A 25635-nucleotide genomic window follows, 5' to 3' on the forward strand; every position below is an offset into this window, starting at 1 on the left:
ACAGGTCAAAAGCCGGAGTTTAAACTTGCATTTTCGTCCTTCTGAATTTCTGCCTGAATTCTGGAATTTCTCTCATATGCTGCCCTCAGGAGCAAAAGGAACTTTTCAAAGGAATGAACAGTTGAAGAATCCTGCACAGCCTTTTTTGTACAAAACTCTGTTTTGTTTCCATGTTCAAGTTACAAGTGTTTGGCTTGCTCAAAAAGCAAGGTTGCCCAACTGGTCAGAAGTGATCAGTGCTTAGTCATGTGTGCAAACATGGGGACCAGGAGCCACATGTTTCTCTCTGCTGGAGGCACTGGGAGTATGAACTGGGGCCCAACAGATCTGGTCCTAGTTAATGTGCCAAAAAAAACAAAGTTGCTAGAAGCTTTGGGCGTTTTTGGCAGAATTCCCCTTCCTGAGTTCCACTAGTGCTCCTAGGCCCAGGGGACAGGCTCATATCTGACTTCTCTGAGATTAGTATTTGAAGAAGCCATGCAAACTAACCCACTGACTGAAGGTCTGGGTGAAATGATAAATCAGGGAGTATTAAAGGAATCAGATAAGGGCTAGAACATGGGCATGGATATCGCTGCCCCAACACTGGTGCTGTACTTCCTTAGACAACCAGTACCTCCTGATATCAAACTCATCCTCAGTTTATCAGCAAAGGCAGATAAGGTGAAACATTTGTAGGCAGAGGGATATCTGGAATTTTCCTACCATGCTGAAATACCATCCAGAGTTCAAGTGGGCCATATTTGGACAAAGATTGCTATGTTTTTTTTCCCTATCTTTTGTGTTTTCACTGCTATATAATAACATTAACACTCTTTACACAAGGTCAGTACTATTTACCTGAGACTTTCTCAAAGGTCTCTCTTCTCTTTTCCTATTCTTTTCCCTCAGAGGATCATGAGTCCATATTATGCTTTTGAGGGGAAAAATAAAATAGAGAAGTTTATTGAAATGAGTCAGGTGGGGATTGTAACTCCGCAAATCCACGTGCACTGAAGGGAAGATGGGAGCTGAAAACTAGTCCCAAAATTTAAAGATGACATTTCAACAGGAAGCTCCCAGGGCTGGGCCCACATTGTGTTTCACAGCAGGTAAATAGAGAAAAAAGTACATAAAAACAAAGATAGACGAAAATGGAGCAAAACCTAACTAGGTAGAATGTTGACAAAGGGTGGAGATGGATTCAAGAGTTTTACAGGTGGCACCTGTGGCCCTCATCACCCACACACCCCACGAACATTACCAAGGAGGCATCATGGCCTTTTCTCTTACAGGTACCTTCTTTACAAGATGTTGCCCACCCCAGGAAATCAGGGAACAAGCACTTCTTTGCCTTCAGCTCACCTTTACAAGTCCAAGATTTGGGGACAAATAAAAACAGATAGCTAGGAAAGGATAAACAGTAGGTGAGATCCCAGCTGTTAACTTGGCTAAATAGAGTTGTTTCAGAACATGACAACTGGGCTTCAATCCGTATTATTCTGAATGTATAATCGATGTGTCCTGTTTCCAGGAAAGGAACTTGTTTTCTGCTTTTTTCTTCTCCACTTTCACCTGGAAAGAATGGCTTTCTCATTAGGCAATGTTCACATGCCCTCAGAAAATGTGTTTGGAGTAGAAAGACTCCCCGGAATCACAGATTAAAACGCCAGCAGAGTTGAGTATGTTCTTCCCCATTCTGAGCTGGTGAAATGAGCACTCATGCCATTCTCCATGTGGGGAGCTTCTCAGGTAAGACTATTAAAGCCATGCAGTCATCTACTCAGTGCGGTTATTAAAATCCTACAGCACCCTTGTGAAGAGTGTGCGGACTGGCAGACAGAACACCTTTTCCCATTCCAGCCCCTATCTTTCCTGGATTTATAGAAGCAAAGCAAGTAGGTAAGATTTAGGTCCTCTCACCCGCTTTGCAGATATTAATTGAGCACCTATTCAATGTGTTAGGCACTGGAGTACAAGATCTAGGGACTTCCCTGGCAGTCCAGTGGTTAAGAATCCACCTTCTAATGCAGGGGATGCGGGTTCAATCCCTGGTCGGGGAACTAAGATCCCACATGCCACGGGGCAACTAGGCCCGCGCACCGCAAACGAGCACGCGAGAGCAACTGGAGAGCCTGCGTGCTGCAACTACAGAGCCCACCCGCTCGGGAGCCTGCGGGCCACAATTAGAGAGAAGCCTGCACACCACAACAAAGATCTCGTGCAACTAAGACCTGATGCAGCCAAAAAATGAAATAAATCACTAAATTTTTTAAATAAATAAATAAACAAGATCTAGCCTAGACTTTGCCTTCACAGAGTTTAGTCATGAGGGAAACAAGCCAGTTAAAAGTCAATTATAACTTCACACCCACAAGCGTGGCTGTCACTACCTAAAACAAAACGAAACAAAACAAAACCAGAAAATAACAAGTGTTAGCAAAACTTTGGAGAATTTAGAATGCTCACACACTGTTGGTGGGAACGTAAAACGGTATAGCTGCTGTGGAAAACAGAGTTACCATATGACCCAGCAATTCCCCTCCTAGGTACATATCCAAGAAAATTGAAAACATGATCAGGCAAAAACTTGTACACAAATGTTCACAGAAGCATTATTCATAACGACCAAGAGAAAACAATGCAAATGTTCAACAACTGATGAATGAATAAACAAATGTAGTGTATCCATACAATGGAATAATGTTCAGCCATAAAAAGGAATGAAGTGCTGATACCTGCTACAACGTGTATGAAGCTTGAACACGTTATGCTGAGTGAAAGAAGCCAGACACCAAAGGACAAATATTGTATGATTTCATTGACATGAAAAGCCTAAAAGAGACAAATCCACAGAGATTGAACTTAGACTAGTAGTTGCCAGTGGATGGGGGAGGAGAGGAGGGAGGGGCTCAGAGGGTGTGGGGTTGTTTTCTGGGGTGATGAAAATGTTCTGAAATTAGGTAGTGGTGATGACTGCATCTGAACTGTATACACTTTAAAAGGGTGAATTTTATGGTATGTGAATTATATCTCAATAAAATGAAGTAATTATAAGGCAGTCTGATGAACGCTTTCTGAAAGAAGTGACTTTTAAGCAGAGACCATAAAAGATAAGGAGGAAGAGGGACAGAGGAGGAAGAGTGAGCAACGCTCAAGGACCAGCAGAACAGCTGCGTGCTGAGGGGAGAAAGCACGGCACAGCTGGGGGAACAGTGAATTGCCCCGTGAGCTGAAGCAGCGTTTGTGGTGGACACTAGAGAGACATGAGGTTTGGGGTAGAAGGGGCTAACCAGCCAAGCTAAGGAATTTGGACTTTGTCCAAATTATAACAGGAAACCCTTGAAAGAGTTAAAGCTCAGGGGCACCAAGATCTGATTTGTTCTTCAGAAAGGCTGTTGCAAATGCGGAGTGCAGAGCAGGCTGGAGACAGAGCAAGGACGGAGGCGGGGAGATTAGTCAGGAGGTTACTGCACTGAGAAAAGTCAGAACTGACCGTGTAGGGAGAACTGGAAGGTACTGGGGAAGGGTTTCCAGGCTCCCTGGGACGCTCTGCCAACCCTAGTGGAGATGCGGTCTCCTGAAGAGGCGGGGCTGAGCCTGCCGGGTGCCCCCCGCAGGGAGGCCCTACCCCTGCTGCGGGCCAGACTTGCCTTCGCTTTTCAGACCACCCCGGCCATAAAGAGCCTGACCACCTGCCCTGGAAAGACAGTCTGCTCTGGATCAGCTACGGAGCTGGGACGCAGAGACACCCGAGTTCAATGCCTGCTCTGCCGTTTCCAAGCTGCCTGACCCTGGGTAGCTGTTTCATCTCTGATCTCAGTTTCCTCAAACGTGGGATGAGGAGTATAGTACGTATCTCACGTACTATATTTACTCACGGCTATATGTGACCATATAGGTAAAAAAAAGCCTTGTACCAGGCCTGCCCTGTAGTGGGTGCTCAATAAACTTGTTTTCTGTACCTTTCAAGCCCTCTGAGACTGTAACTGTGGTTTCAGTCACAGTCATAATTCTTCAAGGCAAAGTAGGAGTCCAAAGGGTAAAAAAAAAGTCTGCTTTAGGCCTGGTGCTGTCAGTATTTAAGTGAGCTGGGAAACACTTCCACTATCATCCTAGAAATAGGTTCCTGCCCAAATGACAAACGTAAGTCATCTGGATCCAGGCTCTTTAAATACCATTTCAAAATCAAATGTATTTAAATAAATTCCTAAAAAGAAAGATCTGAGAGCTCCTCAGACAAGTTACCGAATTGGGCTTGTTTACGCTCCAACAGGAAGGCCAAAGTTCCAGGTAAGACACCCCTTTCAGGAGCTCAGCATAACTCCGGGGCAGCAGACCATATAAATAGTTTGAGGCACTGAACAAATGGAATGTCGTCTGGAATGATAATGTGAAAACAGAAAAACAGTCATGTAAACACAGCAGGCGATTTAATTTAAAGAAGCACATTGAACAAGCCACCTAGAGCTTTCTAGGCACAAGTTATAAGGGAATACATTTTAAAAAACAGGCAAGGACAGAAAGTATCAAAATATATTTTAAACCCTTACTAAGGAGCTTATTGTTATCAGCACTGAAACCAAGGTCTTTCCTCTTCTCCTTTGCCAGGCTGCAAGTCCTAGTCATAAAATATAATTTTAATACAGATATCATCTAGTAAACAATCCCCCAAACCTTTAGAAAGCTCTCTCGCTCTCTCTCACACACACACACAACGTATCTTTCATGCATCTGAAACATGTTTCCCTCTCATCTTCCTACACTATGAAAATTCATCTCCGAGGAAATACCCACCTTCCTAAGGATTTTCCTTTCTTCTCTGATCACTGTAATGGGTTGCAGAAAGCACAAGGTGGCAGCAGCACACTAGAAATGCAACTAGAATAAGCTCTTGGGCATCATGGAAACTGCAGCAACAATCAATTTATCTTCATAAAAGTAAAAGAGACTTCTCCATTATAAGAACAAATATGCTCAAAGTTTAGAAAATATGACAGTGAAAAGAGGAAAGAGAATTCTACCACCCAGAAATATGGACAAATGTTTAATTCTTCTTCCTGCCATGATGAGTAGTTGTGATTATACTAGATATGCAACTTTATATTTCTCCCTTTTAAACTTTAACAAAGTGAGCACTTTAAAATCTTATTTATTCATACATCGCCTTGTTTCAAAAAAGATTTAAGTCATCTGCATGTGTCCGTCCATATTTTTATAAACCCTTTAAAAAGATCATTTATTAGAATTAGCGTATTTAACCATTTTCCCATTAGCAACAATTACTTTAAGCGAAACATTATCAACAGTGCCTGAGCCAATAAGTTTACATTTCTAAGATGCAATATCTAAAAGCAAAAACAAAAAAGCTAGCTATGAGGGAGAATCAGAACTGAACAAGTGAAATGGTAACCCTCTCTTTTTTCCTAAAACAGAAAATGAAATCATGGTGTCCTTTCTGGGGGAACAGCATTTACTCTAAAACCTCTGTAACTCCAGTAAAAAAGTACAGAATATATTATTTCTTTAGCTGGTCTGTAGGTACTGGGATCTTCATTTTCTTATTTTCAAACCTGTATCAACAGTGTATAATACGTATTTTACAGGTGTGGGAATAATTGTATATATATGCGTAACTTTACATGCAGAAAATATCACATAACAAAATAATTTTTAAAATACTTAAGTATTGCTGAAGCAGCCAAAAGTCCTTTATACTTTTAGAAGATTGCCACTAACTAGATTTGCTCCTGGAAAATTAACCAAAACCAAAATTCATTTGCTGCTTTGGAATCATTAGTGAGTTCTTAAAAGAACTGTATAAAATCATTTGGTCTAGTTGTCTCCTTTAGACAGAAAAAAACCATTATTATTACCCTCTACTCAGGCAAGTGAAACCTTCAACAACATCAGGCAACTAAGTGGGGAGACACGATACTTAAAACCCTGTAGCAAGCACTGAAAAAATTCCATATCATCTCCCCCATGTTTCAGTACCTTAACTCATCCCTTTAATCCGCAGGTCAAATATGAAAAGTTAGAAATAATGTAGTCACTCTTCCCCCTTTTTAAAGTAAAAAATGAACAAAATACTGACTTCCATGGGAGGGGAAATTCAATTGTCAGGAACAAATATTATTACAGTCCAGAAACTCCAAATGGTAAATCTTGATTCTCTCCTTTCTAAGAACCTATTAGGCAATCACAAGAAATTCTCTACAAGAAACAATCCCATTCAGACTCCCCAGGCCCCAGTCAGAACTCCAAACAAAAGGGTTCTCACTCTGAAGGTTTCACTTGCTCCTTCCTGCCTTCCCCCTTCCCAGGTAGCTTTGAAGAAGTTTCCCATTTTATTCAAATGCTCTCAGCCAGTTCGGAAAGGGGATTTCCTTAACTCTGAGCGCCAAGGTTAAGTCTTCTGTGGTCCAATATATATTGCACGTTGGAAATGACTGAAGGGGGAAAAGTCAGCTTTAAAGAAATTACTAGTGCAGGAATTGAGAGCACTTTCTCAACATTTCTTCGCCATAGAACTGCATAAGACACTCAAGACTGAGTCTGGATGATTTGACTAGAAACTTTTTTTGCCTCCCTAGTAGCTGAGGTTTCCCAAAGATTGGGCTTTTCCATTTCCAGAGCCCTGGAGAAGATTAAAAAGCATGCACTATATTAAGTAACATGCCTTGTGTATGGAATATCCACATTTTAAAAGCCTAGAGATTCTCTGGCTTGGGAAAGCTAGAAAAGTAAACACCAACTATGACGACTGGCAAAGTTAATCTTTCCATTGCTGAATCTTGTCCCCAAACTTTTAATAAAAATAATTTAGGTTTTGGCCCTCAGAACTATTCCTTACAAAAACTGCTTATCATTATACAAGAATAGTTTCCACTATTTTCTGTTTGTTTTTCCTCTATTTCTATTCTTTCCCACATAGATTAAACCAAAATAAGATTAGCCAGACCTAATTTGATTCCAATCCAAGCCACACACCCTATAAGTATTCCATTCCAAATCAAGTTTAATTTACTAACTTCCTTGGGGCCCAACTGAATGACCTACTGGAAAGAGGTCACAGAATAATATTGCAAGCCAAAAAAAGAATGTGAAAAACACAAACAAGCCTGGAAACAGATTGGCCCAAACACATGACTTGGTCAAGATGTTTCTTGTGGAATTCCAATGTTGAAAGATTAAGCCTTCCAACAGGAGAAGCAGCCAAGGGAGCAGTAGATGCATTTGTATTTACTTATCATTCATTCATTCACTTATTCGACAAATGTTTATTGAGCACCTATTATACAATCAGACCTTGTATACTCATGGACCTTATAATAGTAGAAGAGACTTCAGGAGACTATTTGCTTTTCCAGGTGTCCAGGTCTGCACTAAAGCCATTTTACCTGCTTCTATCTTTTGATAATTTAGAAGCTGAATTAAAAACCTCCCTTTTGATTCTGGCAACAAGTGACTTTTGGATTCTTTTAATCTCAAGGATTTTAGACCTTTTTTTTAAACCTCCTTTTGAAGTCAAGTTTTACCTCTAAAAGATAAAGTCAATTTCATTTGCTACCAATATAAGAGCTAATAATATAGCAGCTACATATGGCTTTATACTAGTGATAAATCACTAATATTGTTATAGCTCATGTTACAAACGTGCACCATATTTTTGATCCTCAAAATCACTCTCATGTAATAGGAGAGATATTACTATGTAATAGTGTATTTTGTAGATTAAGAAGTGGAGGCTAAAGAAGGGGAAATGACGCATCCAAGGTCACTTAGTAGGTGGTGAATCCAAATCTTAAGACTATCTGATCAGTGTGCTTTTCTACTTTTCCTCAATTTAAATTTAGTTTAAAATTTAAACTTTTGGCTGTTTGTGCTAGCGAGTGGGACTCTGTTATGCTACAAACACATCAAGAATTCCTCCTTAAGATTCAGAAGGTTCCTGCTTAGTCCTAAATCTTTGGTTTTGTTTAACAACATACCATCTGCCCCATTTGAATTAAAAACAAAAATTAAACATATGATAACAGTAGACTATAGGTATATCAGACTTCCATAAATAGAACAAAAATGCTCTTATTTAGAGCATGTCATTTTGGTGAACAGGAAATCAGAAAAACTATTTTAGTCCTCATTTCAGCATTATTTAGCTAATTAATCCTCTATGTCAAGTTCTATGACAGTTTTACACACTATAAAATGTGTATAAAAAGTGTCCTTTAAATTTATAAGAAGAACAAAATCATTAATTCTAAAATATTTTATATAGTACCTAGTGCTACTGTTACATGAATTATGAAAAGGGAGAGAAAAAAGCCCATTTCCAGTTTCAGCTCAGCAATATCTTAGGAGAGAAGGTACATTTTTTTTGAGGTTTCTGTTTAGTATCTAGAATATTGTAATCACAATCAGTGAATTCTTTAAATTCCTTTTACGGACATCCCTTTGGACCATGAATCCAAAATTATGTAGGCATTTTCCCTATTACACGATTAGACTGATTGGTTTGCACAAGGTACACAGTAAGTGAGTAGCAGGATCAAAGGTCAAAATCTCTGATCGATATCCTAACCGTGCCAGGATCACTAGGTCACACCTCTGCTAATAAGATAAAACTGTGACACCCTAATATCAACAGAATTCTCTAAGCTGAGCCTTAGTTTAGCCATCAGTTCCCATGCTAAATCTTAGCAGACCTGCTTCTTTCTCTTTCTCTATTCATGCCTAACAAGCAAAAAGCAGATAAAAAGAAAGCTGTAAATGTGGAGCAAAGAATCTGAATAATCCACAAGCCAGAAAAACCTGACTGAACGAGAGTTAACTAAATGGATTTCTTTTCTAGTTTAGAAAGTGAGTTTTCTTAAATCATATAATGAGTCCAAGGATTCAGCAGGCTACAATGTGAGTTTGTATTCGAATTTTATTTTCATGAAAAAATTTTCAGAGTCACAAAATGGAAATAAGAAAATGCACAGGGACTTCCCTGGTGGTCCAGTGGTAAAGAATCTGCCTTCCAATGGAGGGCACGCGGGTTCGATCCCTAGTCAGGGAACTAAGATCCCACATGCCGTGGGGCAACTAAGCCCGCATGCCCCAACTACTGAGCTCGCGTGCGTCAACGAGAGAGTCCGCCGTGCCGCAAACTACAGAGCCCATGCGCTCTGGAGCCCATGCGCCACAACTAGAGAGAGAAAACGTGCACGCCTCATCTAGAGAGAAGCCCGTGTGCCGCAATGAAGAGCCCACATGCCTCAACTAAGACCCAACACAGCCAAAAAATAAAATAAAATAAATAGTAAAAAAAAAAATAAGAAAATGCATAAGTTGGCCTACAGAAAGAGAAAAACGCCTGTGAGAGCGCTATCACAGGACAAAATTGTAAAAAATCACAAAAATCTTTCAGAAAAGGTAATCTAGTCACCCAAAGAAATGTATAAATTGGCTGGAGAAGAGCTACTGAAAAATACAGACCCTGTCCTTAACAGATTAGTAAGAAATAACAATACTAATAGTTCTGCATTTACCATGTAATACATATTGATTTAGGCATTTTTTAAAAAAATCTTAATACCTTAAAAATTGCTAGATCCCTAAGAAGTTTCACTAGTCCTTCAAAGCAATCTCTCCTTCCTCTGTGCTTGTTCACATTAGAGCTATCCTTTAACTATATGTAAACCTACCGAAGACAGAGACAGTCTGATTTATTTTACTACTGCCTTCAGCATATACCACAGTGCCCTGCCCAGTAGAGTTTAAAAGAGTGGTTTTCAAACTTTGGGTGCATAAGTATCACCACCAGATTTTGTTAAAGGGGCAAAGCCCCAGACGCCAGACTCCAGAAAATTGGATCTAGTATATCTGAATTGAATCTAGTGATTAATTCAAATATTCAATAAACATTTATGAAGTACTTACGTGGTAGGTGTCATTCACTCGACTTTACAGATACAGAGCCATAAGTAAAGTAACTTGCTAACGTCAAGTAAAGTAACTTGCTAAGGTCAAGTAAAGGTCACAAAACATAATAAATAAGGGTCAGGGTTAGGCTAAAGTAGCAACCAAGGTCTCCCATTTACTCATTCATTCATTCTTGTATTCACTTATTTAACTGGTAATTGAAAACCTCCTATGGGTGGGCCTTTGAAAGGAAAATGTACACAGACACCAAATGCCAATCATTTCTGTACCGTTAGCTGACAGTCCTGGAAAACGTTATCCCCACCAGCGAAGTCCTGGAGTAGCCATCAGAAAGGGTGCAAGAAAGAAGAGAAAAGGGATGTCCTAGTTTTATTTCTAGGAGATAGAAGCACTTCACGATTTTAGGAATAGCCTTTTTCTTTGTACATTAATTTTTTTCATTGGGAAATTTATTTTTTAAAGATGCCTTTTTCACATTTTTTTCTGTTTAGCAGCTTAGTCAGCTATCTTTTAGATGTTAAGAAAATCCATCTATCTCTTTAAATCCATACTACCTTTCATAACCCCCACCAATTTAAACTGAAGTTCCAAATATTTTTAGTTGAAAAAGAGTCTATCGCTTGCTTTAATTTTTCTCATCAATCTCACTCATGGGGAAAAAACATTCCTACTATTTCTGAACTTAATTAAAATAGAGATTAAACTTTCTTATACCCCACAAATTTCATATGACAAGTAAAATACACATGTTTAAGCTGAGTATTTTCCTACTAGAGTGATATGCATATGTAAGGTCTAAGAATGGACAAGTGTAAGATCCAAGATAATATCTCAGGAGAAAATACAACAAAGGAGATACACTGTGTGTACAACTTCAAATTAATACATATAACTGGACAAATAAAATGTCCACATTCCAGTTAAGATTCTTTTTCTAGGTCAGAAGACGAACATTACTTTTAAATTTGCACAATTCAGGAGGGGAAAAAAAATGTCCTAGCCCTTTCAATTGCCACTGGGGTGCCCTGCCTCAGTGATTACAAAAAAAAAAAAAATCATCCCTAGTACTGACACCTGTAACTGCCATCCTCTGCTTTGCCGCCTAATAGCACGTGTATCCAAGTCAACAGAAACTGCTTCTTGTTGTACAGGAGCAGGTCAGGAGACAAACAACCTCTTGCTTTGATATGCTTCCTGTTTTCTGCTATCAGGACATACCAGTCTCTAGTAATCAGGTACACTGAAAAAACAAGTGGAGAAGTAGAGAAAGAAACTGACTCGTTGCCAACCTTCGTGAATTCAAGCTGATTCACCTTGTTTGTTTAGTTCCCGTATCAGCTCGGTTAATGATACTCCTCTGGAATATATTTGTTCAGGAGTCCGGGCAGAGGCATTTCTTAGTAGGAAAACAGGCCCAGGTTGAGCCTGGGGATTTGAACGGAAGAGAAAGCTAACTGAGAAATACTCTGAGCTTCTCAAGTAAACTAAATCAAGAAGCTCTTTCTTTCTAAAATATGTTTGCCTTCAACCGAGATTTTGTTCAGTGTTTCTTGGGTAGCCACGATTTTCCAGGGGCTACAGAGATTATGTCACATTTATATCAACACATACTGCATCCTCTTTTAGGACAGAGTTCTGACTTGCTCCAATTGGACTTCTGAGGACAGTCTCCCTAGCAAAGCAGATACTTAAGACCAGAGGGCAGTTTTATTACTCATTCAGAGCTTCCTGATTACTTTTTGTTTAATTTCAGGGAGGACAATCATTATCACCTTCTCAACTTCTTCACTGGTAAAAATCACACTAAAAAAGGTACTTCATTTTAATTCTTCTCCCATCATAGCTATGAACAGGCATTGCGTCACATTTTCATTTATCCTTCACAATGAGCCAACCAAGTTAGGCACTATGTTGTCCTGGTTGCAGATGAAATTATAAAGCAACTTCTCCAAGGTCACTCAGCTAGTAGTGGTACAGCCAGGTTCTGAATTTGAGTAGGTCTAACTAAGAAGCCAGCACTTCATGAGGTGGTGTGTGTATGAAGAACCTTAGCTGCAACCCTCGTGTACGATACCATGGCTCATCAGACATTGAGTATATTTTTCTAAATATTCCTGACTATGACTGACACCAGCCCTCCCTCACCAGTTCCTTCAAACTTGCCTCAAATTCTAGGTCCTAAAGGTGTCTCCTCAGTCCTTTAAGGAATTAACCTCCCCCTCCTTTTCTTTGTGCACATCCTGTCTAATCCTTAACCATATATATGCATTTTGAGAACAAACAAAGACAGTCTGATTCATTTCGATGTCCCTATGGACTCCAGGTGATTCTGAGGCAGGGGTGGAGGGACTATCACACTTAAAGAAACACTGCCTCCAGTTGTTTGTGACACTGGATTGAAATCATGTTCTAAAAAGACACAGACAAAAGAAAAGTTAATTTCCACTCTCCCTCCACTCAAATAATTTTTATGATTTCCTATATCTTATGGTTTTATAGTATTGTTTAATCTCTGACCTTTCTCTACACAGGTCAGTGTTGCAGACTAATCTTATTAGTGGCCAGACACCTCCATTTTCAGGTACTAGTAAGATATCTGATTCTGTTTACATCACTATGTGACCTCAGGGTAAATAAAACACTCCTCTCGGTCTTATTTCCCCATCAACGCAGAGATATTCAGCTTTTTAAAGTTATGAAGATGTTATAAACCTATTTGACACCAAATAAAAGAAACTTCTCAAGTACCCTGGGGAGGGGAAATAACTCTTACCAATTTAAGTTACTTTTAAGAGTTTAAAAAAATCTAAGTATAAAAGGGAAAGGGCTATCCTAAGTTTATAAGTGAATCAGGGGTAAATCCTCAAAACTGGCTCTAATTCCCCCACATATGTTCTTCCCCAAAGAAATTAATCTTTAGATAACTCACAGGAAAAGGATAAAGTGTCCTGACCACTCAATTACAAAAAAAAAAAAAAAAAAAAGGAAATGGATGATGATTTCACCGTAGGGGGAGTGTTTCTCAAGTAACTAGATACCAAAAGCTTGTAAAGTATACTGTACTTAGTTCCACCTCAATTGCAGAGCTCAGAAGGAAAGAAAAACACAGAGAGAAATCAGTTTTATTTAACCATGGGTGACTTTGGGAACTTTATGAGCTATAGGAACATAGATCCATATTTGGAAATCCATTATAAAATTAAGCATAGAAATGGTAAATAATTACAAATCTTTCAGATGATCAGAATGTACCGGAAAATGTGGAATCCTGACCTCCACTAAGAACTTACTAGCCTTGGCCATTAAGGACATGATTTGGGGGCAAAAATAAAATCCATGTAACAAATTAAATGAATGGAAATACAAATTTATGCTCTAAGTGCCCAATTTCTCAAGATTAGGGGAATAAATCTGCCTTTTCCAAACATTAGACCTATCAGCATGTTTATAACACAAACTATAGCCCATGACACATATTGAGGCTACTCTCTCTGTCAAGAGAGAAGTGAATTTCAATTCTCATCTTCTGGAAAGTTCCAAAGGACATTCTGAGAAGCAACCACCCTGTGCCAACACTCTTTTTGGGGCAACAGAGAATAAAATGGTGTTGGCTAGGATTTTTCTTTTCATTCACTGTGATATATACCAAGTACCTAGAACCAGAGCCTAGCACAAAGTAGTATACAAGGAGTATTTGTGAACTAATGCAAGATGCAAAGTACAAGAATTCTAGGCTACAGCTGGTTTCCATGTTCTGGAAGAAAAGAGGGGATCCTTCTTTCTGGATGGAGATATTGGCAGGAAGAGAAGAAAAGTTTTGTCAATGTTAATTATCAGGTGGTCCCCTAGTTGATGGCTGCCAGCAACCAGGCTTTATTCTAAGCACCACAAGAACTCGTGGTGGCTCAGTCACAGGGCGACTTCACAACCTGCCTCTAGCCGTCATCCAACACTCCACCTCCTACTCACCAGGACTGCCTCACAACCAGCTGTGAAAACTTGTTTGGCTGGCACCTTTACATAGATCCTCATTCATATGTGACTAGAGACGGAAGTGTCTAGCGTCTATTAAAACCCCTACTCTGAGTTTGCGCCCAATTTTAATGGGGTGAGGAATGAGAATTTGCATACCACTTTTTAATTATGATTTTATTAGCTTAATTAACTTATTATATAAGCTCTCTGATGTCTTTTCACATCCAATTCAATGAACATCTATACATGTTGACATTAGTTCTGTGCTGCATTCTAATTTGAACACCACTTTACTGTGATTTAACTGCTAAAAAAAAAAAAAACACTTGACTTTTATAGTCAATCTCCTGCGGTTCTCAACAGGCATGAATAGATTTAAATTTTTTTCAAATCAAGATATGTAAGATTTGCTTACCATTTATTTGCACAGAAAATGAGTGAATGAGAAATCACAATTCATTTACAGTTAAGAAGAACTCTGTAAGTGCTCTCTGGTTTTTATTTCATCTGATAATTTAGATTGTTATCAAGGATTTAATTTTCTACAAAGAAAGGTAGCTCTTAATTCCAGGTCTTGAAAAGGAAATGTACAAGATGAGACTGGAACACCTAATGCCAGAAAACAAGGAGGCTATCCATGACCAAAAGGACACAGGAGCTAACTTGGAAGGGGCACCCACTGGCCACATATGAGATAATCTGGACATAAAAAATAATGACTGCAATGGATTAAAACACTTTAACCATATAAAACAAACATATGACTTACCTTTGGAGGTAGCCTGGGCTCTGGCCCATTACTGTAAAACTGGTAAATAAAGGAAAAGAACGTGATCTTATCTTCCTTATATTTTAGGGAAACCAAGTAATTGATGAAGAAGAGTTTCTCTTTAAAGAATTCCAACTACTAACGTAAACAGAATGATAGAACTTGAAAATTATCACTGCAATACCTAATGATATAATAGATCTGGGCAATAATTATCAATGTTTGCTAAAACCATTACATAAAACGTTGATGTGGAATTTTTAAATAGAGCAATCAAACTAATAACATCTGAATTTACTGACCTATCTTAACATCATTAAAAGTGAGACAACCAGACATTGTGTACCTTCTGATGTGATTAAACAGAAATACACAACACTCATAAATTACTGCCCAAAAGGTATACATATATTGAATCTAATAAAGTCTCTTCATCTAATTACAATTTATAGAAAATGGGGGGGATAGAGGGACAAGTTAAACAGCATCTTAAAGACAGAATCAGCCAAATCCAGAACGTGGGAAATTCTACAGCACAAATGATCTAATTTCTTCAATTTGAAAAAAGGCATGAAACTTGGGGGGGGGGTTGTAATTTATAGGTTAAAAAAGGCTTAAGAGACATAGTAACCAAATGCAATGAATGACTCTCATTTGGATCTTTATAAACAGTAAAAGGACATTTTTTGAGGTATCTGGGGATATTTGAACACGAAGTATTACAGGATGCGGCAGCCATGAAAATGGGCTTCTCCATGCTCCTACTGTGGGGTGGGTAATTAACTGACAGCTGCTGTGATTTGAATCCGCCAAGGTGTTCAGCTAAGGCCTTGCTTCCTACTGGCTACTCCCTGCCAACAAAGGAGCATAGCAGGAATACAAAGGCAAGCCCATTCCTGCAAGATGTGGGACTACTCTGATGAATGGGCATCTTTGGCATGAGGACTTTTACAGACTTGCTAAAACTTTCTTCAAACTGCACTGTGGATTAAGACTTCCTGCTCAACCATCCTCCTTCCCTCTGTTCTTCACAGCAGTCAGATCTATACTGAGGTTTCCCAACCTCCCCTAGCTCCTTGCCCCATTTTTCCTCACAGGTGTTTTCCCCCAGTAGATCTCTTGCAGGCCTGCCAGAACCCAAACTAAACAGATGATATCAAGAAATTAGCATTAAATGAGTTGGGTATGATAATATTGTGATTATTTTTTAAGCCTTATCTATTAGAGACACATACTCAGGTATTTACAGGTAAAACAATAGGATGACTGAAATTTAACTGTAAAAATACCTCAGCAAAAAATGAGAAAATGGGGGATAAATTAAGATTGGCAAAATATGGGTAATTTCTCTTCTTTTGTGTATATCTGAAAACATCCATAGTAAGATGTGAGAAATACCTGACCAATAATCCTCAAAACTGTCGAGGTCATCAAAAACAAGGGAAGTCTAAGAAACTGTCACAGCTAAGAAGGGTGTAAAGAGATATGACAACTAAGCATCATGCGGTATCGTAGAGTGGATCCTGGAACAGAGAAAGGACATTTGGGAAAAAGTGAGGCTACATGAACCAAGTATGAACTTCAGTAAATAATAATGTACCAATACTGATCCACTGATTATCACAAATGAACCACATTAATGTAAGACATTAATAACAGGGGAAAATGGGTGTGGGGTATTCAAGTACTCTCTGTACCATCTTCATAATAATTCTGTAATAGAAACTTGCTCCAAAGTTTTTAAAAAGTAAAAAAAAACGAAACAGTAGATTATTTAACTATCTCATCATATAAGAAAATAATGATCCCAAATAGACTTTAATGTTTTTCTTTACTCACTGGGATGCAATTTTGTGGCTTTATCCTCACCAGTCAATTAGCTAGAAAATGCTATTGAATTTCTGAGTGCACAGAGAGTAAAATGAAAATTCAGTCTCCCCATGGACCACCCCACAGTGTCTATACATACAAAAAAAACAAAAACAAAACTATAACTCTGATGAAACATACATTTATTTGTTCCCATCAAGGTTTAAAATTTGACAAAAATGCATTTCTGTTACCAAAAACCTTCAGGCAATAACAGAGATCGACCTTAACACAGAAAAACAAAGATTTCATTCCACAGACTCTTGGACTTAAGAATTCATTTGAGTTCCAGAGATAATACTAAACTAATGGGGTCATGTCAAGCTGCCAGTATCCATGCTGAGGCTTTTCCTGATACAATCTTTTGCAATGTAAGCAACAATGAAAAGATCACTTATTTATTTATTTTTTTTACAAGTTCATGTTATATTACTTATATAATGTCCAAAGACAAAAGAAGGACCAAGATCTTTGCTTAAAAATAGAAGTGCATAATGCAAATTTGCAAGCTTTGACCCGCATCAGAATCATTTGAAGGGCTTGTTAAAACACAGATTGTTGGGCCTCACCTCATTCTGTTGTTGGGTGGGGCCCACGAATTTGTATTTCTAACAGGTTTCTAAGTGAAGCCAATGATACTAGTGCAGGGACCACACTTTGAGAACCACTGGGAAAATATTTAATAGGACAATGATTAGGTCATGAAAGTGAGTATGTCATAGCAAAAGGCACAAAGTATTGCTTTGTGACCTTGGCAAATTAACCTCCCAATCTGTACCTTGCTTAAGTTTTAAGGAATCAAATAAAAACAATATTTAAAGCACTTAACACAATACCTGGCATATGTGGTTACTGAATTATTAATTATTGAATGTTTTTACGCTATACGAAATTAAAGTTATGTTCATATTGTTAACTGAGTCACTATGCTTAACTGAACTTAAGATATATTGATCTCAAAAGAGTTACAAGAAACAAGAGGTACTTTTAGGCTTCTTATGATCATTAATTAGCATTCTTAAGTGTACATTTATTCATCCAATTACAATTTTCACTGATTAACTGATTTACTTTAAATAATAAAGAATACAGTTAATATGAAAATTACTGGCATAATTTTACTTTAGTGATGTTGTTTACTATCCTGACCTATCCATTCATGAAACTTTCAATCTGCTACAGAAGGCTAATAATTTTCCCACTTTTCTTAACACTGTATCAAATGAATGCATTCTTACCAAAAGTGATTTGCAGGTTCTTCAAATGGAATTTCCTATGCCTTTGACTGATAGCTTTGTTTATACTTTTGCACTACAAGAATAATAAAAGGAATCAGATACCTTTCTATTATTTTTCCTAAAACTTTGCTTCCATAAAGCTAAAATGTCCACTGATGACATCATCTACCTTTGTTTAACCACAGTAAATAGTTTACATTTTAAAGGAATGCAAACATTTCCCTGGATAAAAGCCTGTAATGTAATATAAAAACTGTAAATTTCATGTCCCGTAGTATATCTAAGCAGGTATAGCTGCTGATCATATGTAGATTAAGACAATAATTTATCCTGAATAATTTTTCATACTTCAACATGAAAAAACATACCTAGCAGTCAAAACCCTTATTTCGTTTTTCTTTCACATGTATAAAGTCAAAGTCCAATCTACCTTTCCTAACTAGCTCATATTAATTTTTTTTCATACTGCTCAACTATCTGACACCAAGCAGCATTCTCCTTTAATAAAAGCATCTTTATTCAGTCAGAGCAGTTTTTTTAAAGTGAGAGTTGAATTGTGCATTTGGTCCAGAATTAAGAGAGAAGTGTTTTGCTTTCTTTTTAACCTTACATGGTTAGACATTTAAAAAAAATGGTTTGTAAAGGGTGTTATAACCAGCCCTACCTCTTTAACATGAAGGTCTAATATTACATAATTCTTTCCAAGAAGCTGACCAAGAGTAAAATGTAACCTCTTGTAGAGGTAAAAAGAGAAAACTAGAGGCATGAGATTAAAAAATCATATGGGTAGTTTATAGCTACTCACAGAATTGTGTGCATGCACAGAGTGAATATAGAAGAAAAAAAAAAATAGGGATTTGATGAAGTCTAAGATAAAGAGATCCAGTTCCAGTTGAGACTAGGAGACCTTGCAAATTTTTTCAATAAACTTGCAAATGGAGTACATTCTTACATAATGACTTGAGACTTTATCTAAACAGTCTGACTGAAAGATGCTTGTTCACTTGTTAGACATGTATGACATTACTGAGAAGATTTAGAGTTCCAGAAGTAAAGAAGACTGATTAGCCTGTGCAGGTGTATGAAGAATGACACATTAGGCAAGAGGTTATGTAAACCATTTACTAAAAAAACACAGACTGGATTTTTGCATTCCCAGACCTCTACTTATCTTTTCTAAGTATGAGGGACCTGAAATTCTTTGACCACCATCAGATTTAGTGGATGATAGAGCCAATTTTGGATTAAGAAATTATTTGTGCAGTTTCAAAACACAAAAACAATTAAAATTTTCAGTCAGGTTGAACATGTACACTTACTCACTTACTCAAAAAGCCCCACCACGAATGTATTCAGATCTTATCAATACTGTATGTTTGTTTTTTAAAACACAATTCCTTCTACAATAAAATACTAATAAAGATTTTAAAGTACTGCATACTGTTTCAGTAAGAGACACATAATTAGAATATTAACATTGTCCTTTAACTTCGAAAATAAAACTCATGGTTTCACCGGGTTTCACCGATAGTACAGGAAGGAAAAAAATAATTAACCAGTGTTAAAAATTAAACAAAAATGTACTTTTTATTGAGTATTTATTATTTTACATGCAAAGCATATTAAAAGTGAATCTATATCACGTTGACTACCCCAGTGAAAACCTACGCAATGGGAATTATGAAAGCTGTCTACACAATACTAATGTGATCAATAAATGATCCAGATGTTTCTCTACAAATTTGGATTACCTGAATTAGCTGATTTTTCAACAAAACAGTAATTTTAGCTTTCATATGGTCTTTACTGGTAACAGCAGACATCTGATACTTAAATTTAGCAGAAAAGCATAATAATAAAAACCCTGAATAGCATAGTCAAAACTTTGAAGAAACAAGTTCACCAAAAAAAAAGGTAATATACATCTATTAGGTATCCAGAGGGGGAAACAAAACAAAACAAAACAAAACAGGCGTGTAATAAATGTCCATCAAGTGGTCATCACTAACATTCTATTACCACCAAAGTGACTGCCAATATGTGAACTGTTTATTAGACTTAAATACCTAAAAACAAACCAGTAATCAATAATGCATACAGAAAAACTAACTTAAAATTACATTTGAATACCATTAACAGTTTGGTGTATCTGACATACACTGAATTCTTTTTACTTCACCACTGCTACAAATGCCTTTAAAACGTTCTTTTCATAATACATAATTATCTTAAAGAAACATGGTAAGATACTTCCCAATATGCATCAGGTCTTTCATCCACCATTCAGTAAATGCTGCAGCAAATTAAACTACCTATTAACCAGACCTAAAATACAATGGCTGGATAATAAATACAAAAAGAATACTTTTGAATGAACTATTCAGATTAGACTGGCTAATGCTACTTAAGATAGCACTCTTAAGATAGCATTGACACACACTATACAGATTGTATAATGCTAGACAGAGGACTGGTCCATGTCCATTTTTTTGAAACTTCTGTAATATCTAGAATTGTATACCCAGTTGACTAATAAATACTTGCTGAAAGAATAAGTATGAAAATTTAACATAACCCCCTCAACCATATTTTTCTCACATATAATTATTTTGGGGGGGTGGGATGGGGATATGACTTTAATATGCTGTGAGATTCTAGCTAAGTAAACTAAAAAAACAACATGGGCTCAGGTTTTCTTGGACTATGATTCAAGTCTACACTGAGAATGAAACGACCAACTTCTATACATCAATGAGAAAACCTAACAGGATGGGGGGAAGTGCCTTTGTTGATGGACCTGATGAGCAAAATGTTTGTCTTATTAGTACTATGTTTTCAGTTTATTGAAACAACAAAAGAAAGTGTCACTAGTTCTCAGATAAGTCGTACAAGTTACAATCCTAATCAATGGGATGTCCTTTATTTATGAGAGCATAGTTCCAATGCAAAAGAAGTCAAGTTTACTGTTACATATTAGGAATGGTTTAGATACAATAAGAGAACATTTACCACTGACTTTAACATGTTATTTTAAAGTTCTGATTGCTGAATGCTAGTTTCTTCTCACTTAATATATTCTCCCCAGTGAAAAGCTGGTGTGTTTGGTTTTTCGTATTATAAGATGAAAATATATGCCTTAATCTTATAACAGGTTATTAACAACATTATGAATAGTTATTAAATAAGTGCCAACATTGCGTGAACTTACTAGGTACTGAGTCAAGATCAAAGAACTACAAAAAAGATGAAAGATAACTATCACTATACATATGAATACTGTGTAGGACATCAGATTAATCATCAAACCCAAGGTCCTTCCTATTTTGTCTTTTGGTGTTGAACATACGGACGTGCTACTACATTGACTTGCATTATTTTCCACAAAGTATTAGTGGACTCAAAAATTTGCATTTTAATTTCTAATTATAAAAATCCAGATTACTCCAGACAACAGAAACCACATGTAACTGAGGTAGGTTTTTTACCTTAAGAATACATTGCTTTCTACTGCAATTAGAAAGTTATTTTAAAAAACACATTGTTTCAGATATCTGCTCCTGATACTTAACCTTCTGTTATAAACTACTTGAGCAAGTATTACAATGTTAATCTACTATATTTAATAAATTCCCTTAGAAATACACACCCTAAAGCCTTCCTCTTCCTCTCTAAAGGTAACTATAGTGCAATAAAATTAGTAACAATTCTAGAAAGATGAAACAGATATTACTACAGTAATTCCCAAGTTAATGCATGTCAGAAATCAAGGAGGAGAGTCACGTTCATTTTAAAGATAATAAACTTATTGTTTTGAAAATAATATCATAAACACATTAGAACTTTGGATATGCTTTATTATGCCACAAATTCCCAAGAGATATAAGAAATATGATTTCTGAACGGGACTAATAATTTCACAAATACTAGCACTTTATTGACAATAGCCAAGTTTTTTAAGGTCATGCACATGTATTTAAGTAACCTTTTTAAAATCTCAGTGCTTTTTATAAAATTTAAAGGGAAACTGTAGCAGATCCTACTTTATTTTTCAATACTCAGTGTAAAAATCTATATGTGATATAAATATACATTTTAAGGACGGGAGGGAGGACTGCAAATGAACTGCTTTGCCTAAGTTGTCAGGCTCCTGCACATTTGCACTAGGTACCGTTATGTAAAAGATCATTGTTGGAAATGCTCCTGATAAACTGAAATAAAGGAAAAATTTTTAAACAGCTTGGTCTTTAAAAGCATTAATACCTGGTATAATTTTAAAGGGGGAAATGAAATATTCCTTTACTTCCAAATGGATTAAACAGAAAATTCAAAATACTTCTCTTCTTGAAAAACGAGTACACTAATACATTTTAAGGCTGGATACTAACACCATTTTCACAACATCCAAAGTATGGATGGGAAACTAGGCAACGCTGGTATTTCTGCCATACGCCTAAGGGTAAACAAAGGGAGATGAGGATTTCACCGCCAAAGATGGTGACTGAGCCTGGCATACCACTTTGACATGTGGGCAGCAGATCACTGTTCCCATGCTGGGACTATTCTTCAAAAAGGATGCCCTTATGCAATAATTCTACAACTATATCAAGTCTGATAATCTAACATGGAACTTTTTGCTAAATATATATATGGACATATGTGAACTTCTCCAGTGACCAAGTTAATTATTAAATAAACTAAATGGTGAAAAAATGCTAATAGCTAAAATTATGTTAATTTCAGGGTTTCCAATGGAAGATATAGGAGGAAAGAGGCAAGGGTAGCTGTTTCCAAATCTAAGTTATGATCAGAATCATTAGATGTTGAGCTTTAAAAATTCTATCCAGGGTCTCAACCTAAACCTATCTAGAAGCTATAACCCAGGAATTCTTTTTAAGCAACCCAAATGATTCTGATGATTAGTCAAGGTTGAAACTTCTGAATTGGGGGCGTGGGGGAGGGAAGAGGGCACAATCTAGGTTATTGCAGAGTTTTAGAATTCAACATTGATATTTATCATTTACTCTACATTTTTTCCCTATTGTCTCACCTTCCCTATTTTTCTAACAGTGAATAATGAAGTGGCTTAGCACGTAAAAGGAAAAGTTAGTAGGGTAACCAAAGTGGGTTTTTACTATGTTCAAGCCATTTACGTACATTAATTGGATAAAAGGGTACCAGTATACTGTTTGAGATTCAACTTCAGACAGATATTTCTTAATGTATTTTAAAGGAGAAGGTTTCCTTACTCAACATGAAAATGTAATATAAAATAATTCTAAACATTACTGTTATTTAATAAAAGAGAAAATTTGTATAATTCTTCAAAATAATTGTTTTTAAAAATCCAATGTTAGGAAGAAAATCCCTTACATTTGAGGTAGGGGAATAATTCTCTCATACGGGGACAACTGTGTCACAGTGTTATCCTCCAAGTTAGAAATTAAGCAAAGTATTTCAGTACTATTTCTGTTTACGTACTATTTTGTTACAGTAAGTACAAATGTTTTAAATGTGGATAAATATTTTGGTTTTGATTTTAATGCATATGATAATTAAAAATATGGATTTTTTTTTTCCTTCTACACTGAAATTGTACACCCTCTCCAGGCTTGAACAACTTTTAAAATACCCCATGTTCACTTATAAACCTTGGAATAATAATAAAAAAAAAGTAGTACCTACATAAGAAATTTTACATTAAAATTACAATTGTATGTTCTTCCGAAGTCAAAGTGATTTTAAATTTATTTCAATATTTGAATACAAAATAGTACATTTTAATTTACTATAGCATAATTCAAGTATTCTCTTAAATTTTATATTTAGCCAACGAGTATATGATATTAACTGACTTTTTATAATAGCTTTCCTCTTTAAAGATGACTGTTATACAAAAGAGTGTGACTCTATGTTCCTCTAAATTGCTTAGAATAAGTTCAGAGAACAAATGACAGTAGACAAAGACCTTTATGAGTAAATCATCAACATATAAAAGGTTGCGCACATCAGTAATAAGGCATTTGCAGGTAACTCCCTAAAAAGTATTTGAATTCATGTAAACAAAGACTATGTATATTCTTTTAGGGAGAAAATGCACTACCATAGATGAAATATATTCAGATGGCTGTGACTTTAAACCATATATTATTTGAATACCACACAAAACCAAAAGAGGCATAACCTACCAGTTTAATAACTAAAAGATGTTACTTATTCGTGAAATAAAAGGTTGATACTTTTTGAAACTGATAATGGAAAAGAAATATTTTGAAAATAAACATCCACTGTTTTCTAGAAATAAATATACATACTTAGTTAGTTTAATGTATTACAGCATAGGAATACTGTCCTAGCGCTAACCATAACATTCAATCAGTAGTTTTAAAATATTTTTCCACACTGAGCTTTGAATCTTCTACCTTGTTAGCTGCCCAACAACTTTCAAAAGAGTTTTATTCTCCTGCTTTAGTTGTTCATTTTCATCTTCTATGTCATCTAGGTCCTTAAGGAAACAAAAAGGAAAATAATACGTAAGTTCTTACAACACTTAAAAGTATTCTGAAGGTGATAAAAAAAAAATTTCAAAAATATACATTCAAAGATAATTCATACAAGCAATTAGCTTGCAAACGAGGGCTAGTTCTGAAAACAACTTTGGAAGGAATATGCCCCACCTAAAGGCAGCATCCACTGCTAGAGTCCTCATTGGTATCATGATAATGCAGGCCAGCTCTTGCCAGATCTTTCAGTTTTTAAAGAGAAGCCAGAAATCAGAATTCTTTATTGTGAATCTTCCAATTTTTAATCACTATAAATAACTTACGTTTTTAGTTAAAAACAAATCCCTCCTTCCCCAAATTGAGGGCTAAATACATATGCAGTCAATATGAGGTTTGGGGCCTTGGATTGCAACCTTGTGTCAAATTAGGCATCAAAAAGATCCAGGTACAAGTTCTAGATGTACCCCTACCACCTTGGTGATCTTTGACAAGTATGCATGTTGCAGGGGGAGAATTTGGGGAGGTGATAGAACTGAGGTATACAGAAAAGGAGGTCTGGGGCTTACAGAGTTGATCTGGTCCAATTTACGTTAGGCTTCTCTATGACATTTTGTTTAAGGGAAAGGTTTCGAGCTTAAAAAAATGTGAAAGCCACTAAACTAGGTGCTTTAAAGTTACCCGATTCTAGCTCTATGTTCCCTATATTAATCTTAGTATCATATATACAACCAGTTGGTAAATACAAAGACAATCCACTATAAGTTTTAGTTTGAAGAAAAACTATTTCAAGGCAGACTATTTACTGATGGTTGGAAAAGCAGACATTTACAGATTTACCCTTGCAATTCAAAATACTAAACTTGGAGAAATCAATTTGAATTCTAAGTGTACTACTGGATAGCAAAATTCTGATACATTTAGTATACTGTCTTTGAACAATTAGGTAAATGATTTTTAAATGTACACACACAGAATTTGTATTTACTCACAAACTAAATGAATATTAGGAAACTAATTTGTTGAAACTAACGATAATAAAGATACGGGATTCCTAATATCACTACAACTGAGACCTACCTAAGATTTAGAATTAAATAATAAAATACATTCACATATCATTACTAGATTATAAACTCTGTAAGGGCAGGTGTTTTATTATTCTTTTTAATGAACACACTGCCTAAGACAGTGCGAATACATCATAGACATAAAAATATTTGCAGATTTTATTAAATTATTCTAGAACCAAAAGAGGAATGCCCGTGTTCCAAACCAAGATGAAAGGCAGTCTATAAGAATAGAAGAGCTTACTTAGAATTAAAACTACTGAATACCTGAGGGTCAAATACTGGCTCAGCAGATAACTATGTGATTA

General features: G+C 36.4%; 1 protein-coding gene and 1 long non-coding RNA gene across 2 annotated transcripts in view; one reads left to right on the plus strand and one right to left on the minus strand.

Moving 5' to 3' along the window:
* The window catches only part of LOC309609803, a 31214-nt gene extending 10013 nt beyond the window's left edge, over nucleotides 1-21201 (plus strand). Inside the window, exon 2 of the long non-coding RNA XR_014233588.1 lies at nucleotides 1275-21201. This is a non-coding gene — a long non-coding RNA (uncharacterized lncRNA). The remainder of the gene's footprint in view (nucleotides 1-1274) is intronic.
* Nucleotides 19322-25635, minus strand: part of PAWR (pro-apoptotic WT1 regulator) — a 104660-nt gene continuing 98346 nt past the window's right edge. The window contains exon 6 of the mRNA XM_082351718.1: nucleotides 19322-24262. Within this exon, the coding sequence (XP_082207844.1) occupies nucleotides 24176-24262 (87 nt within the window). The 3' untranslated portion in view covers nucleotides 19322-24175. The remainder of the gene's footprint in view (nucleotides 24263-25635) is intronic.

The sequence above is a fragment of the Balaenoptera borealis genome (assembly GCF_965194805.1).
Source record: "Balaenoptera borealis genome assembly, chromosome: 13".
Lineage (NCBI taxonomy): Eukaryota > Metazoa > Chordata > Mammalia > Artiodactyla > Balaenopteridae > Balaenoptera > Balaenoptera borealis.